The sequence below is a fragment of the Enoplosus armatus genome, chromosome 5, assembly GCF_043641665.1.
Source record: "Enoplosus armatus isolate fEnoArm2 chromosome 5, fEnoArm2.hap1, whole genome shotgun sequence".
Classification (NCBI taxonomy): domain Eukaryota; kingdom Metazoa; phylum Chordata; class Actinopteri; order Centrarchiformes; family Enoplosidae; genus Enoplosus; species Enoplosus armatus.
In genome coordinates, this window is record NC_092184.1 from 3,657,098 (window position 1) to 3,676,633 (window position 19,536).

The 19,536-nt window shown below is 43.5% G+C and overlaps 1 protein-coding gene across 2 annotated transcripts; it reads right to left on the reverse strand.

Moving 5' to 3' along the window:
- Positions 1–699: 699 nt before the first annotated feature.
- On the reverse strand, positions 700–5,328 carry atf5b (activating transcription factor 5b). 2 transcript variants are annotated; one of them, XM_070906105.1, is made up of 4 exons: positions 5,225–5,328; positions 4,281–4,502; positions 2,735–3,923; positions 700–2,032 (listed from the first exon to the last, which is right to left on the reverse strand). In XM_070906105.1, exons 2-4 carry the CDS (start codon positions 4,417–4,419, stop codon positions 1,846–1,848), a joined length of 1,515 nt encoding a protein of 504 aa, XP_070762206.1. In that variant the 5' UTR covers positions 4,420–4,502; positions 5,225–5,328; the 3' UTR covers positions 700–1,845. The 2 variants fall into 2 exon arrangements, with proteins under 2 accessions (XP_070762206.1, XP_070762207.1); XM_070906106.1 differs by lacking the exon at positions 5,225–5,328 and adding an exon at positions 5,104–5,131.
- Positions 5,329–19,536: the final 14,208 nt, after the last annotated feature.

A 19,536-nucleotide genomic window follows, 5' to 3' on the forward strand; every position in this document is an offset into this window, starting at 1 on the left:
CTCCTGCAAGTATTGTGTGATATTGCCTCATGCACTTGAAAGGCCTACGACTGCTAGGAGAGATACCAAGAGATTTCACACACACACACACACACACACACACACACTCAGAGGCACACGCACCCTCCACGAGCTGGGAGATGAGATAGGCAACTTGTGTTGTCTGTTGACTGCCGGAGCTTGATATCACTCCAGTCAGCCCCGGGGCTCCATCATAGTGCAGGAACAAAGTACTGAGATATATAACATGAGAAGTGCCTATTAGTGTTTCTCTAATCATATTTCCCTCATCGTGTGGACAAGCTGACTCAATCCCAGCTCCTAATATCTTAAAGGGAAGCAGGTTGTTTTGTTGCAGAGTGGATCAGGTGTCAATCAAATGCCTGCCTTGGTGTGCTGCCGTCCAGTGGTGAATCCTGGGAAATAACTTGGGACTCCCGACTGCATTGCAGCCAAAAACAGAAGAAGAGGGCTGGGACCAGCAGTTACAGGGCAGGGCGCCGAAGAAATGGGAGGGGCAGACTGGGTTTATTGTGCGTCTCTGTCTATCTCTTAATCCCACCCTCTTCTTATTCTGTGTGTGTGTGTGTGTGTGAGCTGTTCTGGGTGCAGTTCATGAAATGTGGTCAGTTGTCTGCAAGGGGTTTTAATGGCCGCAGAATGAGCAGCGTGCAGTGAAAAACAGTCCAAAGGCAGATATCAATGATACTACATAACTGGTTTATTTGGCTGTTAATTTACCTGATGTATAATTTCCTGACATTGACATCGATTATTAAAAAGGAACCTGAATTTCAGATACATCAAATTGATCAATTGAAAACAAAATTCCCATGAAGTCGTACCGTTACCCAACAACGATTTATTGTTGCGTCAACAGGTGATTGTTTGTTCGCAAAAATACAGCCGAGAGAGAGAGAAGAGAGGAGAGAAGAGAAAGGAAAAAAGCCAGTGAATGTTTCCGTGTTTCTCAGAGCAGAAAATCAAAACCTGAGCATGAATCACACCGGCAGGGGTGGGGGGTGGGGGAGCTCAGAGAAAAGTCGCCAGCTGATGAGAAGAATAAAGTCAACTCAGTTAAATTGACGTGGTGGAGATCTTGAAGCCATGCAGTTAACAGAATATTGCCTTCAAATAACACTCGCACATGCTTTTCCAAAATCAAACATGCATTGGGTATTTCAGTGGGGTAAAGAGGTGTAAATACTCGACATTTTAGCAATACAAATCTTCTAAATGTTTCTGATAATGAATATTTGTAGAGCATGTTACACACTTTTTTTTTCCAGCAATCCCTTTATTCAGTCGATTTGTTCTTAAGCAAATGATAAATGAACATTATTAAGTAAAAATAAAATAGAAAATAAAATATATATTTCGTATGGATCTGCCTCGATGCTGCCGATGTGTGTCACAGAAACCACAAGCAAATTCAATCACTACTACTAATTCAAAGAGCATTTTGTAAACGATCAATCGTTGCAAGCACAAACTCAGTCATCACAAGGCTGTGAGTGCAGTTCGGATCACAGTGGTCACGGACAAGTTCAGCATCTCCTCTAGAAGTCACCTCGCTAAGGCTTGATATAGTTTAGTCACCCATTTGGAAACTTCTCCTTTTCTTTTTTTTTTCTAGGAAAGGTGTGTTTTTGTTCGGCCATCCTCTTGGAACAATTATATATATTTTTTTTTTTTTAGAAAAGAACTACCAAAATCATGCAACTACCACTTCATTTTGCGTGAGACAAAAACCAGTTGGTGCTCTTGACTTGATTTTTTCCTCTTGGTGCTGGCTGGGAGGTTTGGAGGTGAGGTCAGCGTGGGCGTTGTTGTTGTTTTTTTTTTTTAGGCACTGCCATCCTGTTTGAGCCGCTGACTGCGAGCCTTGTAGACCTCGATCAGTAAATCTTTGACGTACTGGATTTCTCGCTCCACCGACTCCGCCTTGTCACGAAGCTCCCGGTTCTGCCCCTCGAGGCCGTGCAGCTCCTCCTCCAGAGAGTCCAGCTCCGCCCTCTTACGCAGCCTGTACCTGCAGAGAGACAGATTGCGTTTGGTTGGCGTTACAGGGTTTTTTTTTTTTGCTGCCTTGCATCTTTATAAGTGAGTCAAGTGAGCGTGACCTTTGAGCTACATTGGGCGGATTACTCACACAGCTCGGACATACCTCCCCTGAGATAACATGATGTGCTGTTTGTTTCACCCACGGCAGTCATGAACTATCAATTTCCACTTTCCCAACTTTTAACCAACATTATAAAGACTTTTTCTATCCCATTTTACACAGACGTGAATAAACTGAAGTCACACACAGACAAACCAGACTTATAGAAATGGTTAGGTGGGGCTGAATTTGGCAGACAGTGAGGGACTTTCCATTTCCCTCCTACACTCTGCAGGACATTTAAAGCACTGGCAGCTGTATGTAACACTCCTGCTATGTTTAAGTTGTAAAGCAAAACAACAAGTATTCAGGTATCATCAAGTGATTGATAAGCTAAACAGAAAACAAAAATATGATCAGTAATGATCCACTGCAACATTGGTTGAATTCAAAAATAACCTTACTTTGCAGTGATTGTAAATATTTCTTACTTTTAAGTTTTATTAATCAGATTCTTTTTTACAGCAACACAATATTGAGACGTTTTTGAAGGTTTAAGCATGTTTTTTAAAAAAAGAGGGTAAGAAGAGAAAGGAAAGAAAGGAGCTAGAAATTAAGTCAATTGTTTACCTGTGAGCAGCAGTTTTGTTCTGGTCTCTCTTCTTCTGCTTCCTCTCTCCAGTGCCGGATTCCAGAGACGCGCCGCCCATCACCAGAGCTGGTTTGACGGAGCAGGGCTCATCCTTTAGCCTCTGGGTGGGGCGGTGGATGGGGGCGCCCAGCAGCGTCCCCTCACCCTCCCCTCTGGACAGACATTCATAGCTTTGGTCTGCAAGGCATTCTGGATAGAGGTAGTGGCCATGTTGGGGCTCGACAGCCTGTGCTTGTGACGGCTGATCTAGGTCACCTATAAAGCTATGGTAAGGCTCTGTGCTGGCCATGGACTGGTGGAAGTAGCCGTCGCCGGCCACCATTGTCTCTTGGGGAATACTTCCCGAAAGTCCTCCATCTTTGCTGCAGTGCAAGACCTCAAGCCCCGCGCTGTCGTAACTTACATTGACCTTCACGTTGTGCATCAACTGTCCATCTCGCTTGTGGTGGCTGTCGTACGAGCCGCCCAGACAAAAACCTCGAGCAATCTCTTCGCTGCAAAACATTCCTTCTGAAAAGCAATAACTCTCCTCTTCCTTCAACGATAAAGCACATTCTCTCACCTTCTTGACGCTACCGAGGCTGTTCTTGCTCACTGTCTTCAGTGTGGAGTAGTGGTTCACAGACAACTCTGTGCTTCCTGAGTAACTTCCCCTGGAGCCCCACGTATCAAGTCCAACTTCCTCCCCGACTTTCACCGCCTCGCTGATGAGTCTTCGCCCGTTATTGTGGTGGTAGCGGTGATGGTAGTTGTACGGAGCGGGTCGTGCGATTTTGGTTCTGGCGATGGGACCGCCACAGAAGCTGGCCAGGTCCAGTTCCCCTGTTGCCAAGGTAACAACCACAGGGCTGGTTTCTGATTGGCTGGTCCCATACGAGCCATAGGGTAACTGATAATAAGATTGGGAGCCCATGGCTTGGGCGCCCTTGTCACATTTTGAGGATTTCTCCAACTTGTTTGTTGTCGATGTGGACTCGGAGCGGAAGTAGTCCTCCAGCTGAGCCAGCTCCTCCTGCAAAAGAGAGGTCATGACCTCCAGATCCGAGGGCACCTTGACATCTTGTTCTAACGGCGAGGGTGGAAGGGATGAGCTGGGAGAAGATTCGGTTGTCGACACAAATGAAGACAAATCAACTTTTTCCGTCATCCAATCTGAGTGACCATCACCTATAAAAATTCAAAATAAAAATCATATAATCAGTAAAGCAATCCATTTCTTTTCATTCAGCTGTTTGTGTAGAATAACTGAAATAAAAACTACAAATTCAGGAAAAAAAGAAAAAAATCTTAAATCACGCAAGGTAGAGAGGATAATTGTAAAAACATTTAAGTTCAAAATCAAGCAACACATCCGACAAATCCAAGTGAACAACTAACCGATCATCTGAAAATGATTGAACAGCATCGTCTGCATTCGATAAATATCCACTTAGCTGTACTCACTGTACGACATTAGCCCCGTGCTGCACTGCGGCTCCGACCTCGGGATGTGGAAAAATAAAAAAGCGTCTTGGCAAAACTCACCAATTAAGTGCTGCCTCTCCGCTGGCTCCGCCCCCGTCCTGGGCCGTGATTGGCTGTGGCTAGCCTGTCGGAGAGGGGGAGCGCCGAGCTCGCCTGTGGAAATGGGAGGAATTTTCCTGCGAAGGATCGATGCCGCCATTGTGTCGTCTGCTTCGATTAAATTGTTCAAAAGCACAAACCGTGCACTGGGTGGATGAAAGAGTTGTGGAAATACCTGAAGACCTGAAAAATTAAGAAAATAAAAAAAGTGGCCTTTAATTTAAAGCCTTAAAATCTCCAATTCCATCCTCTAAAAGCACTTAATAATGCCATAAAATGTAAAAAATAAAAAATAATAAAAACCCCATATATATTGTTACTTAATATCTAAAAATGAAACTACAAAAATTATTTTATTTTAAAGGTTTATTGAGCTCTTCACTTTTCTATTCACCTGCCGCCTCATGCTGTGGAGCTATTATTGATTTATGTCACAATACAATTATCAAGCAATAAGTGCAAAACAGCACCTTGACATACTTTGGGAAACAATTAAACCACAGGAGAATTTTTAACATTAAAAAAAAAAAAAACACAACAACTTTAACGTTACTTGAATAACATAATTACACACTTTCACATACATAACATGGAAAGTTGTTTTACACAGTGGAACTTGTAGAAACATATTTGTGGCGCACTTAAAACTATCTGGAAACACAAAGCAAATAAATTCACCATTCTCACACGTGAAAAAGTAACTTTGACATGGTCACTTTAAAATAGCAATAATGGCGAAAATAGTCCTTCAAATGACGCTAATGAACAGATAAATTCACCGTACAATGTGACGTTAGTTTAAACTGCGTGATGTTCGTTAGCTAACGCTAAAAGAAGAAATGATAAGTCTGAACTTTCCTCTGTCCCCCGCCCCCCCCCAAAAGCTAGAAAGCAGTTTTACTCACCCCATAATTTCTGGATAATCTTATAAAGTGCGTTGCAGAAGCAAAGCACGCGGAGCTTTACGGCGAAGAGGAAGACAGTCGGAGTTTAAAAAGCCATGTTTTCCCCTTTAGGAAGTCAGGGAGTCTTCATGAAGCGCTATTTCGACGAACAGACTTGCAGACAGAAAGTTTTTAAATCCGCTACTTCTGCAACTCCTAATGCCCGGACCTGATCACAGCAGACGAGATGAATGCGCAGTTTACAGAGTTCACCCGGCCGTTACGTCATGAACCTGGGGACTTTCCCATTATCCAGAGACAGCACACACTCATCCAGCCTCTCCTGCTGGATTTGATGTTGAATAATATTGACTTTTCAAAAAAAATTATATTTCATCTTCATCTTATCCCTTTAAAATATTTACAGGAATAATGATAGAAATAATAAATTACACACTATCAAAATGGAGGGGGGGTTTTTTGTGTCGTTTGTATGGCATGTGTGCTTCTTTAGATGCTGTAGAAAGTATTCACTTAATTTCATCACTGAAACTAAAATGTAGCAGTAGCCTAGCCTGCTGGAAATTAAAAAAAAAGAAAGAAAAAGTCAATGACAGAAAAACATGGCCACGAGCAGTCCAGCCATACTCCAAATAATAAAACAACGTGTTAAAGATTAAAAGCCTAAACACACTTCTAAACAGAGCCAGCGTAGAGGATTTAGGGCTAATTCATCAGACCGGTACAGCCGGCACTAGTTTCCGTAGCGTCGTAGCGGAGGGACATCATGTTGCAGTTCGAAGGTGTAACTTTAGTTGCAGCCCTGTTGCATCAGATCCGCAGGGGATTCGCTGAGCGCTGTAACAATGTGGCCACACCATTGGTTTATCTGGGGGAACTTTTTTTTTATTTTTATTTCTATTGGCCTGCTATCAGTCTTACACTGATTGCTAATCATTACACATTATCACCAGGTTTACTGTTTATTATAACCAGCGGTATTATAGCCGTGACCTCCAGCTGGGATCATAACGAGAAAAAACAGCCACTTCAGATCAGTTACAATTCGACACATGTTTGTTTTCTGCATGTTTCCCCCTTATTTATCATCACTTCCATCCCTGTGTACTTGGTGTACCCACCCTGTGTGAATTGACTCACTAACCAAAAGATGAACTAAATACTTTGGAGGCTAAACGCACCTCAAGTCCCTTTGTTAAACTTTTTTTTTATGTAGATAATAAAGTTTACCACTTCATCTACCTTGTGAGGCTTCTATTAACATTTCAGACATAAATACGTAGGTGAGAGTACAGCAGCATCATAGAATGTCTTTTACGTGTAAAAAAAAAAAAAAGAAAAGAACAAATATAGAAATAGACTACGTGGATAGTTGAGCCGAGGAGAAAACTCAAGCTAATGGTTGTTTTTTAAATAGATTTTACCAGGTGTGACTAACACACCTCATCAGATACATATTGCCTAAAAAAATAGATGGTTTTATTTAGATTTAATATATACTTTATTAGTCCCCACGAGTAACCTCCCCCTCCCAAGCATATTTTTACCTAACATATATTTTCCTGTATTTCGTTTAAGATAGAAATGTAGAAGAAGCCCATGCAAACACACTGAGGGAATTTATGAACTGCACACAGAAAGGAGTCAAGACGGCCCCACACACGGCACACACTTTAAATGCTTTATTTGAATCTGTGGCTGACATTACGAGTATTCAGGATTCAAACATTTACTGAGGTTCTGCACATTCTTTGACACATGTTGCACGTTTCTATTGGTAAGCCTGCCAGTCAGTTAGTGAATCTGCTCAGGGCTGACAAACATCAGCATCACTAATCTACATTTGTATCCTTGCTCACTGAAATTTGCAACCATGGACCGGTGCCTGATCAGTTTTATCGTCTCTTTTAAAACTATTTACAAAGGCGACATCAGGAGTGTTGGAGATGGCACAGAGCAGGTCACCAGGGACATCAAACCCTCCTGGCATCGTGCTGGAGTGTTTGGACATGATTACGTCTCTCGTCTCTGACAGCAGTGGCAGGTCATTCAGCAGGACGGACATGTTGTGCTGTATAAAACCTGCTATAAGCTCTCAACCATTCACAACACATGCAAGTGATTCCAAGTATTGATCAGAGTCAGAATGCCTCCAACAATACCACCACCCACGTTATGTTATATTCAGCACCTGCAGTCTGGCTCTCACAGAGACACTGAGCGGTCAGCAAAGAGAACACACACACACACACACACACACACACACACACACACACACACACACGTGCATACATGTACATATACGCACATGCACAAGAAGTTGAAAGCTATCTAAAATTGTGTATGTATCAATATATATCAATATCAGCTTTGGCAACCTTTTTTTTTTTTTCTTGTTTTTTTTAGATTCCATTGTCCACCTCACCACTGTCTATTTTAGTACAGCAGTGTTCAATGATCTGTAAAGTCAGAAGCATATTTTAAGTGAAATATAATAATTATAATTAGTAATTACTTTACTTTAACTATATTATAACACTTCATTTTAACTTTAACTGCATCATAAGCAGTATACAAACATTTAATAAATGGCTTATAACACACTATAATGTAGTTGTAAGCAGATATACATTTGTCATCAACTATGACTCCTCCTGTATTCATAACAGATAATGAATAACAATAAAGTAGAACACAGTTGTAATCATATTTAGTCATCAAGAGTTAGGAACAGTCGGCAAATACTGTGCACTTAAAACTACATTATAGTGTGTTACAAACCAATTATTACATGTTTATATGCTGCTTAACTAGTGGGGTTTGTGTGTGTGTGTGTGTGTGTGTGTGTGTGTGTGTGTGTGTGTGTGAGAATGTGCCTCACCGTACAGTTTCACCTGTCACTTCCCACTCTGACGCCCTGATACATCTTATTACCGTTACAACAACCTCATTACCATTAAACAGGCTTCTCAAAACAGGATGTTCATTTAATCATGAGCTTTAATGAACCATAGAAAAACAATAAGCCACTGCAATGGCTGCAAGCGCAAAACAAAACAAAAAAAAAAACATGTAAAGACATGTAAGTTAATTACACACAAGATGTGGATGTTTTTAAAAAAAATCCTCTAAATATAGCCGACTGGCACTTCCAGCTGCTGAAGGACAGACTTTGATCCCAGACTGGTTCATCGCAAATTGCAAATAGAGTGAAACAGACAGACAATGCAGTCAAGTTTACAGACAGTGGCAATAAAACTGCTGCTCTCTGGTGACAGCAATTTAAACACAATGAAATGTGTGTGTGTGTGTGTGTGTGTGTGTGTGTGTGTGTGTGTGTGTGTGTGTGTGTGTTAAGCACTTTTTTCCTCTGAAACGTGTCTGATAATCCATCATGATACCACAATACTGCCTCGTGTTTGAAATCCACCTGTGATGTGCTAACGGGTCTGTGTTTTACTACAGGTGATAGTCCCAGTTTTTCCATGATCAGATGGATTTAACGTCACTCCGTTTGTGTTCCTTGCGCCTGACCTCCGGGTCCTGCTGGCGTGGCATGACAGGCCGTGTGACATGCGTGGAGGTCGGACAGACATGGCTGACACCCAGCGTGTCCCGCTGCCCCTCATTAGTAAAACCAGGACGACTCTGCACGACTCCCTGGCTGGAGCTCCTCTGCCTATCCTCTGCCTCCCCGTCGAACCAAAGCTGATTGAAGCAGCCAGGTCTTCCTGTTGCTATAGTAATAGGCAACACTGGCTCACCCCTCTCGAAAACATGTTTTTTGGCATCCCTGTAGCCGTGGGTTTTTACGGCCTCCCCCTCAGAGCTCTTCCACCCCCATTGTTTACAGTGTTCGTCTTGCTATTTTTGCAGATGGTGCAGTTTTTTTTGTATTATGCATGATGCACCTCTTTAGTCGCGCATGAATTTGTAATCATCCCAGGTCGCGGAGATCAGGGGAAGTTTTGACGATATGTGCAATGCCCCTGCAAGACTAGTAAATGTAATCTGTTTTATAACCCCTAACAAGTCACTCAGATCAGCTGTGAATGAACCGTTTATTCCAAACAATGTTTCAACAGAAAGCTTAAGATTTAAGAGGAATCATTCCACAAGGAAACAGACAGATGATCAACTCCATCATATTTTAAATCATAACACAGTTAAGTACAAATTTCACAATTTCATGTCCAAAATCAGATTATTAATTGCAGATTTGAAGAAATACAAATATTTGAATCTGAACAAAATACAGATCTCAGTATACTGTACGTATATTATTTACAGTAGAGTCCCCAGATTTCAGCGCTGTGTGCAATAGTGAATCTACAATGAATCCCTTAACTTGCAGGCTTTTTCTGTATTGCGGCAAAACGATTGCCTGCTTTTTGTGCAGTATTGCCCTCCATCTGTCCGTTTGTACTGTACAACCATACAGGAGCCCTCTCCAGCAGTGCATCGTGGGATGGGAAGAGCCTCCTTCAAAGACGCAAGCGGCCATGCACTCCTCTACTATGGCACATTGGTATCAGTTACACCATAATTTCATCACCAGCAGCTCCCTGCGAATCCTGCTTACATTAACTTTTTACAGGGATTGGCAACACAGAGGCAGGGATGCATGGCAGTGCCAGCACTTGAACCCATTTAGATTTCGCCTCCCATTCAATAGTTGCTCCCAACATATTGTTATTTGTTGATGAAGTGTTGTATTTGTGTGAGCAAATGGTCTGAATTGTGCAGAATCCCTGCAGTTACAGTGGGATTACATTGGGAGAAAAGGCGAGGGGAGGATTAAAAAAACAAGAGGACGGGGAGACTTCAAAGTGGAAAAGTATGCAGGGCTGTGTTTGAATGATGGCTGGCGTATTGTTTTGATAAGTGTTCCCTGAGGAGAACATGTGAGGGAGCGTGTCACTTTCTCTTCTCATCTCTGCGATAGGGAGCCAGGCACCGAGGGAACGTCAAAAAGCAGCCGTAATTACAGCGTTCACACAACAATACTGCAGAGCGGTTGCTTCACACTCACTCTCTCTCTCTCTCACACACACACACACACACACACACACACACACACAAACCGCTCAAGTGCAAATGAATTAATTTGCTTTAAACATGAACCTAAATTAACATGTTAGACCCTGAGATGGTGATGATAATTCGGGTGCACAGGGAGCACGGGAGAATGGGAAATGCAGACAATTTAATCCAATCCCCACGACACACACATCTGCTTTCATCAGCGCTCACTGTGATTCCATCGGTTTCTCTAAGTGCTTGTTACGAGACAAAACGCAATGTCAAATACACCGTAAATTCCTACATTTGTTTACAGCGAGTCTGAAACTTTAATTAATGTTACAGCGTCTCTGCTTACAAATGCAAATTACAAAAGCAACATAAATAAACACGGATTAATTAACCCATTACTCTGGCCATGAACATCTTTTAGATGATGCAGCAGGGATTACTGTAGGCCTCATTACGAAATCTGTTTCATGTTGACATTTTGACTCGTCTCACAGATTTGTAGATTTAAAGATTTGCAAACACATACGCCGCCTCTAAAACCTACATGTGGTCGACATGAAAATAGTGTCAGAGGTGATCTTTTTGCATGTTGAAATAACCGATCAAAATGTGACAATCCTCTTATTTGTTTTCTCTCGTTTGTGTCGTGAAATAATTGTATTCTCGTATCAGCTCAGACTCTGGGAAAAAACACGACTTTACAAATGTAAATATTTGTACAAACTGACTGGAGGAGAATATTATTCAACCTATAGGTTTGACCATTACACTGTTAATTAATTGGTAGTCTGTTGCAGTGGCCCCCACACTAACTAAGGGTCAGGACGTGAGATGAATGCTTGGGGAGGAAATGGGAAATATGTAACGCGTGTAGTTTTATCTCTTCAGGCCTCAAAAAAAAAAGCGTTCAAATGAAGAAAGGGGGAAAATCACTTTTCAATTCAGCTGCACACAACTCAAGTTGTGGGGTTGCAAGTGGACGCAGCTTTGTATCAGGGTGTCACAAGCAAGGCAAGTCAGTGTTATTTATAAAGCCCAAAACCACAACTGATTTGCATTAAGAAAAAAAAATGCCTTCAACGGGGAAAACCATTGGTCCACTGGTTACATGTGTGCGTACCTTTACTAAAATCAGATACAAGGCCGAATTTTTCACCTCTGACTGACGTGACTGACGTTGATTTATTACATATTTATTTTGGAGATGATGGTGGAACTGATCAGTGTGGAACTGTTGCCCACCATAGCCCCCCTAAACAGAGCAAATTGTAATGCAACATTTGAATTGCGAACTTTACTGGGAGCGAAGGGAAAGCTGAATTTGGGACTTCCTTTTTAAAAATCATCAAACTTAATTATTCATGGCTTTGTGGTTTGATTCTGTCAGAGCACCTTTGTTGCATCTGTCAGCCTGCATTTCCTGTCTGTGGCTCCACTGTCACTCACAAAATAAAGGCAAACATGCCAGAAACGTCATCTTAAAAAGACAAGAAAAATCAGTACTGACCTTCAAAAAACAATCAAGACCTACTGACACAGACCTGAATTGATGATAGGAACATAAGCGCACACACACACACACACACACACACACACACACACACAGTGTCTTATACTGTATTTTAAACTAGACAGATTTATGTGGACAGGCCAGGAGGTGTATTGGCTGAGATAGGCCATCCACCAGTGTCAGTGGACTGCGGGGGAAAAAAGGTGTGACGGTTAAATAAAATTATTTCTAAGCACAGCAGGAATACTGATCCTATCGTTACAAGGATATTTATCAAATCTCAGCTTTTAAACTCCACAGCAGGATCACACACACAGAGCAGAGAATCGAGCAGAGCCGATGAGTTTACATCCAGAGAAACCCACATTACTAGATTACTGTTGTCTTTCTCCGGGTGTTCCACCGCAGTCTCTCGTAACGATGTTGTGGTTGGGGGAGAGTGTACCAAGCAAGCCGTCCCAGCGATTTCAAGTCATCGTGGTCTCATTACAGCAGGCTGTTGGTAATCCTCTGCCTTTGATCTGGGAGCTGAAGGGAGCTGTGTTTTACTGCAGTTCAAACAATGTTCTCCCTGCTCCCTCAGCACCTCCACCAGGAGCCCTGTGGTGGCTGAGGAGCCACAGCCTGGCAATGTGAGAGAGGGAGGGAGGTTGGTTTGTTTTTCAGATGAACGCAGGTGAGACAGAAATACAGATGAAGGCTTGCTGGCGGTGTGTAAGTCAATCTGAGGTTAACTAGAAGGAGATTCATTGTCATTCGGAGGGAGGTGGGGGTGAGGGGGGGGGGGGGGGTTGGCGCAGCAGATGGAGCATGCTTTCAATTCAAGTAAATTCAGAACGCTTTATTCACGCCTCAAGGGATGATTCAAGGCAGGCGAGTCCACAACTAACGAGAGACCAGAGCGCAGCATGTCATTCATACACAGAAACCCACGAAGAAGACAAAAGATGGGACACGACCTTCGTCATGAAATAAATGATGATGTTCATTTAGTATTTGTTTTATATAGTGTTGCTTTAAGAGCACATCAGTACTTCAGGATAAACGACAGTGAACACGTTATGGGTGATTGAAAACAGGCTTCTTCTTTGTTTTTTTTAAAGGGACTTCAGAATGTAATTCAGTGCTAGGATCAATAGGACCGAACAGTAATGGAAGTAAGCCAACAAATAAGTGGAAGAAATTTCCATAGAAGAGTGAGAGAATGCAGTATAGTCAGGATTCTGCTTGACTAAACAAAGTGAGAGTCAGAATGACGTCCTCCTCACTATCACTGTTTAAAACAATACAGCTATGTCAAACAGGAAATCCCAATGGTTGATGTCTTATTCCTGTAGCAGACGAGGTAGAATAGACTCAACTGACCATGAGGCAATGCAGCTGCAGAATATGTGCTGTAAGTGACGGAGGCGTGAAAACACAGCCAAACCGCCTCCAGGATCATGTAAGGTATAGAAACCTTTTTCACATTGTTTTGCATCTCTTCAGTTTTTCTATGGATTAAACAAACGCGATACAGCGCTTTACTTACTGTAGTGAGCTTTAAAAAAGCTGGTAGACCAGGCTAGCTGTTTCCCCTTGTTTCCGGTCTTTATGCTAAGCTAAGCTAAGCTAAGCTCAGTGGCTGCTGACTGTAGCTTCATATCGACCAACCGGACATGAGAACGGTATCAAAACTGAGCTGGGGAGAGACTGACCAGTGAAGTTGTGGGGCTGGAAAACCAAAACAATGACCTAAAAGATGCTAAAATGCTCCGTAGAGCTGAGGGGAGCTGCGGAGTTGGGTGACAAGTCTGTGCGGATTCATCTCTACAAGCGATACCTTCACACACGAGCAGTCACGTGATCCACTGGGACTGGATCAAAGCGAGGCCTGGCCTCTGTTCCGTCGCCTTAATAACTTCGTTAGGTGAGGTGGTTCAAGCCGTGCTCCGCGGTGCCCCCCGACAGCCCTTTGGAGCACTGTCGTGTTTGTGCACGTCATTGCTCCACTAGGCTTTCACCATGGATGCTTATGTCATCATCCCAGACAAACCCACCAATCAGGAACAAGCAGTCGCAACAATAAACAAGACTTGCAACATGAACTGTTAGAATGTTTTTTCGTGGTGAAAAACATTGTAATATTTCTCAGCTCAGGCGACGCTTATGTACGCACCTCTGACTCACAGCCAGTTTACACACCTTTCTTGCAAGCTGTCAAAGGGCATTCTGGGAAATGTATTTAATGCATAAGCAGTATTTTCTAAAATCAGCTGGTGCTGTAAGAATATTTCCACTGGTTTCTAATGTAAATCTCAAGTATTACTTTTGTCATTTTGCCTGATCCTAGTGACCTGTCTTATTCAAACTCATTTGTAGGAATGACACTAGTTTATTTCTATTTGAAACGTTGCAGATTTCATTTTAATGTTCCCTTATTAGGTGTTTTAGCTAAACAAGTAGCGTCGGATGGCAAGGTCGGTCTGTCTGTCTATTGGTTGCCATGCAAATACTAAAAACAGACACTCATGGTGCGCAGAGAATGAATCCGAACTACTGCATGTATCTCCATGACATTCATGTCCCCAGCAGGTTAGTAGACTCTTGTTAGGACTTAATTATGGACAGATATGATACAGGACTTTCTTAACACACCGCGATGAAAATGATTGCGTGACGTGGTCGCAGACGATTCAGGTTTCAGGAAAGAGGGTACAATTAAAAATGAAAACTAACTGGAGGGTTTTTGGACGTCACCAAACGGAGATATCTAACACCATATCTGAGGGGGGAGTTTTCCTCCCAATCTTAAGTCACGCAAAGCACGCTAAAGCTAAAAGGCGGGGTCCAGGTCTCTGGAGCACCCACGGCAGTCTTGAAACGAACCAAGGCGGCGCTTAACAAACCTCTAGAAACTACACGGCCAAAAGAAGTGAGGAAACCAATGGCAGCCAGCTCTCCGCTATATCCACCACCTGAAGCTCAACATATCCCTGCTCGAGCTGTGTCCACACACACACACACACACACACACACACACACACACACACACACACAGACAGACAAACACACACATCCCCTGGATTTTGTTATACCAATATGGGAATCATACAGTCTGATATGGCCTCACTGACAAAAATTCTCTGGGATCGGGCTCATCGCTGGCTCATGTACCTCCGCTGCGGGTTTCTGTTTGTCCCTGATCTTCAACATTTTGGTAGAAGTGTGGATTCCAATAAAGGCTTGTTAAACAACAGATTTCATTCTCCGACTCAAGAGGGCCCTGCATGGCCCAGAGGCGTAAGCTGCTCCTTTGAACATCTAAATCCCCGTGCAGCGTCTGACTTCCCTTTGTTATTCGCTGGTGGATGTTCCCTCGCTGTTTTTTTTTGTTTTTTTTTCCTCTCTCTCCGTGTGTGCTATCGCTCTGGAGAGGCTCCGGTGGACCGTGCAGAGGGAGCTTTTAGCTGTAAAAGATCATCTCATTGAGATCATCAAGCCCCAGTTAATTGAACTTTTATATGATATCTTTGTGGGAGCGCAGGGTGATCGTATTGTTTTAATAAAGAATGAGCCAGAGATGGGGGAGCCCGATTTAATGAGCCCCTCCCTGGATTGGAGAAGAGAGACATGAAACAAACAGTCTGCTCTCTCAGCCCGACCGTCTGCTGCCCTCTCCTGCCTGCTGCTGTGAACACACACACACACACACACACACGTCCCATTCACATGCTTTGTACAGCGGCCGTGCTGCCTTATGAAGCCAGTGCAATGAAAATGCTTTAGCACCAAAGTGCATGTTGTTTATCTGCATTTCTGCATTTCATTTTCAAGTGACGTGGAACGCTCGGAACGCGGTCACTGGTCGTTTGCCCAGGCAGGGCGGCTTGATTGTGAAAGCCAAAGCCTGGACTACCTACAGGGCAAAGCGGGCCACTGCCCTGCCTCCAGAGTTCCAGGTTCACTGTTTATCAATTGCTTTTTGTCATTTTATCAGATTTATTAGGGAGTTTGCATGGCTACATTTCAGTACTAATCAGAACAGGTCCTTCATTATGAGGGAATGCTGTGTGTTAAAATCTAACCTAATCTTTATCTAATGTATTTATGTTTACATCGTACATTTTTCAGTCAATGGGGGGGGCCTGACGCATTCAGATTTGAATCTAAATCAGTATGAGAAGCAGCTTTATTGGTTTATTGGTAAGTATGTTTACATTCAAAAAGATTACAGAGACGTTATTTGTTAAAGAAAGCTACCAATAGCTGAGCATTTTGGCAATTACCAAACATTTTTTAAAAAACATTCACGAGACACCGAGTATCCCCATAAGTCGCACTGATGAAATGTTGGCGGCTCCTGGAGGCGGGGTGGAGCAGGTTTCTCAGCAGGTTTTACAGATTGTTGATTACAATCCAACAACACACTGAAAGAACTGGCTTTGAACGCAGCTCAGGTAATGCCTGTATGCCCACCTGTGACTGAAAGCCAGATTACATCTTTTCCTTTAGGGCTGTCAGAAGGCATTCAGGGAAATGTGACGTATAATACTGCAGTAATCTCATTCTTCTTCAAATCCTTTTTTTGGTGTTATAAGAATATCTTGTTTTCAATGTAAAACTATTAGTTTCTAGTATTTTCTAAAAATCAATTGCCATTTTCTTTTTTTTGCATTGCTTATTGTTTGAAGACACAGACGCTCATTTCTAGGAAGTTCTTGAAACATGTTGATTTCTATTGGAAGTAGCTTGAAATATACTCATTTAACAAGCCGGCGTTCCGCTTAAAAGTAAAAATTAAGATCAAAAAGTCAACGAGAGTGAGAGCGTCCATGTCGCAAACTGAAAATGTGAGAGGATCTTAGGGGGGAGTCAGTGGTGGAAGCACTGAAAACTGTGGAAGTGGCAAAATGAAGTGGAAAGCTGCATACGATTTGTCTGAGTAAAAGTAAACACGTAGGAGTAAAATTTACTCAAGTGTGCAAAGCAAACAGTGACGAAGAACAGACTTTAGTCCCACTGTGTGAAGAGACCATGAACCTCCAGCTTTTCGTGGTTTCATATCACTTGAAGAGGAAAGGGAGGGGAGAAGATAGGAAAGAAAAGAACGGCTCCATTTGAACAATTACCCATGAAAGTATGAAGGCTATTGCCAGTGGTACTTGGACGGCACTGAAGCCACTATGGAAGCCATACGATCAGTCGACAAACTGCTGTTAACGGCCAGCTTGATTACGTTAAATTGCTGCTACACGGGCCTAAACACTCTTTTTCTTCTCCCCAGTGGACATGCAAAGTGTTCATCTCGAATCCCGAGCACTACCTTTTGTGCAAGATTTCTTACACCTTGATTGTCCTGAGGAATGTTTCTGAATCTGACACCAGGATAAGAAGAGCGCTGCACACAGTCAAGTGTAACCAAAGACTGGCGTATTGCACATCGCTATAAATTTCTGTGCCATTCGGTCCTATCTTTGATTGACTTTTGTAGCAGCGGAGATCAAAGGCAGGAGGAGACAAAAAGATGAAAAGAAGATAAAAGAAGAGCTGGAGGAAAAGACATCCTGGAAACCTCACCGTGTCGCCCTGCAGCAGAGTGGCAAACAGGCTCTCCAAAAGAAAAAGAAAAAAACCAAAATACCTGAAATGAATGGAATAACTCAACACAATACACTTTCGGGTTAAGGGCGCTAAATGCAGGCATTTACAAACTGGAAAGGTCAGACCACGCACATGTAATGTCCACAGTGAGGACTCAGCAGAGGGAGTGCGGCGTGTCAGACGGGAGATCCTTAATATCCTGCCAGAAATTCTCCTCCATGCTGAGCCTCTCCTGCGTGTCAGAGGATGACGGGCCCCTCGCCAGGCTTGTCCTTGACACACACAATGTCTTGTGCCAGATTCCTTCAGCTGTTTGATAATAATTACTCACCCCCCCCCCCCCCCCCCCCCCCTCTGGTTTATTGGTTGAGTCTTGGTGTTGCCAAAAAACACAGGTAGGACTACTTCTTCCCCAATCTGCCTACAGGATCCTAATGTTGGTAGAGGGAGGAGGCGGTGGATGACGACGCCGGGGGACGTTTCTCTGCTGATGTTTTCACATCAGAGTGAACCACATTAAAAGGAGCATTCCAACACATTTCCCACATCCAGCTCGGTTCACTTGTCATGGGTCACGAGTCCAATCTGGGAGAGCAGTCGGACGGTGTCTTCTGTGGCTCTGGGGGACTCGTGTCAAGCCAGAGAAAAGTCACGCTGATGTCATTATATCTTGGGCTTGGCAACTCCAAATGTTTAACATAAAAGCCTGAATTGCAAACAGGGGGCGTGAGGTTCGAAAGACGTGGGCATTTACCGGGCAGAGAGGGGGGGGTCTAGTGATGAGACGCTGTCAAATTGCATGACAGGAATTGTAATTATTAAAGGCGCCCACAGCAAAAGCTGTGCTTACATTCAGTGTTACTCACCAAAACGCGCAGTGTATCCTTGAGGTGTACCAAACATGTTGAGCGCATTTTCCTTTCTCATTAAACATTTTATATATATATATATATATATATATATATATCATATTTTAAATTGAATTTAAACACCTGCATTGTTTACGCCCAATCAGTCTTCTTCACCGCACATCGCTACGTTCGTTGTCGTCATGAGTCTTGCACAGTACGTGGTGTTAACTTAACCCACACATTTTAATTAGCCCTTCTGCGTGGCCAAAACTTTACAACTATCTATGCTCGCACGGTTACGGATCAGTCAACCGGCACAACCCGGGAAATCAGGCGGGAGAGCTGGTCAATCTGCAGCATGCACTAGTTGACCCCAAATCCAGTCGGATTTTCTGATTCGGCCTAAAATGGACACATTTGGGGTTAAAATGGGACTACGTCCGCGTTAAGAAAGTTGCATTAAAAAAAAAAAAAAAATGCATCTCTTTCCTCCACGTGTCTCATGTGAGTCCATCAACGTTTTGGAAGTGCAAGACTAAATCACTCGAGTGCCCTTTAAGTCCCACATTTGATCAAATGAAGGCCACGTACTGGTTTTTTTTGTTTTTTTTACACGATCTGGCACTGGAGTGTAGAGCTGCATGAAGAGAGAGAACTGACTGTGACATCTATGATCACAAAGGTCATTATTATACATTCTTTTAGTAGGAGAAAGGACTGCAGGAGGCCTCGGTGGAGCCACTCCGCCCCCCCCACCCCACCACAGACAGTGAGACAGGGTATGTGTTATCTCTGTTGTCTTCAGTACTGGTAATTGTAGTCAGGCCTGTTGTTGCTCAACAGTGTTAGAACTGCACGGTCATCATGCCTGCATCAGACAAGGGCTCCTGTATTTTCAGCCCCCCCCTCTTTTTTTTTTCGCCCCCCACTCACTGGATGGACTTGTCTCAGATTCTTCAGAAACTGGAGGAGGTGGACTGCTGGCTGCAGGCAGGACTGCGTCATTCAACTTTTGGGAAGTGGGACTCCTTCGGGAATAGGGAGGAGGCTGCAAAGGTCCAACGAACTTGGGGGGGAGTGACTCAAGAGGGAGGGGGGGTGGCTGTGGTTTGGGGGTATAAACAGCCAACCACCGCCCCCGCCCCCTCCGTTCCAGCAACTTTGTGCCCTGCACATCCGTCTCTCTCTCTCTCTCCCTCCCTCCCTCTCTCTCTCTCTCTGACTCCGGCCCGCATTCGGGGGTAGCAGGCTGGAAGTTGCGTCCTCCTCCGGTGCAGTCCCGGTCCGCTCAAGTCGCCCCGCTGCCCGCAAAGCACCGACTCTGCCCCGCAGAC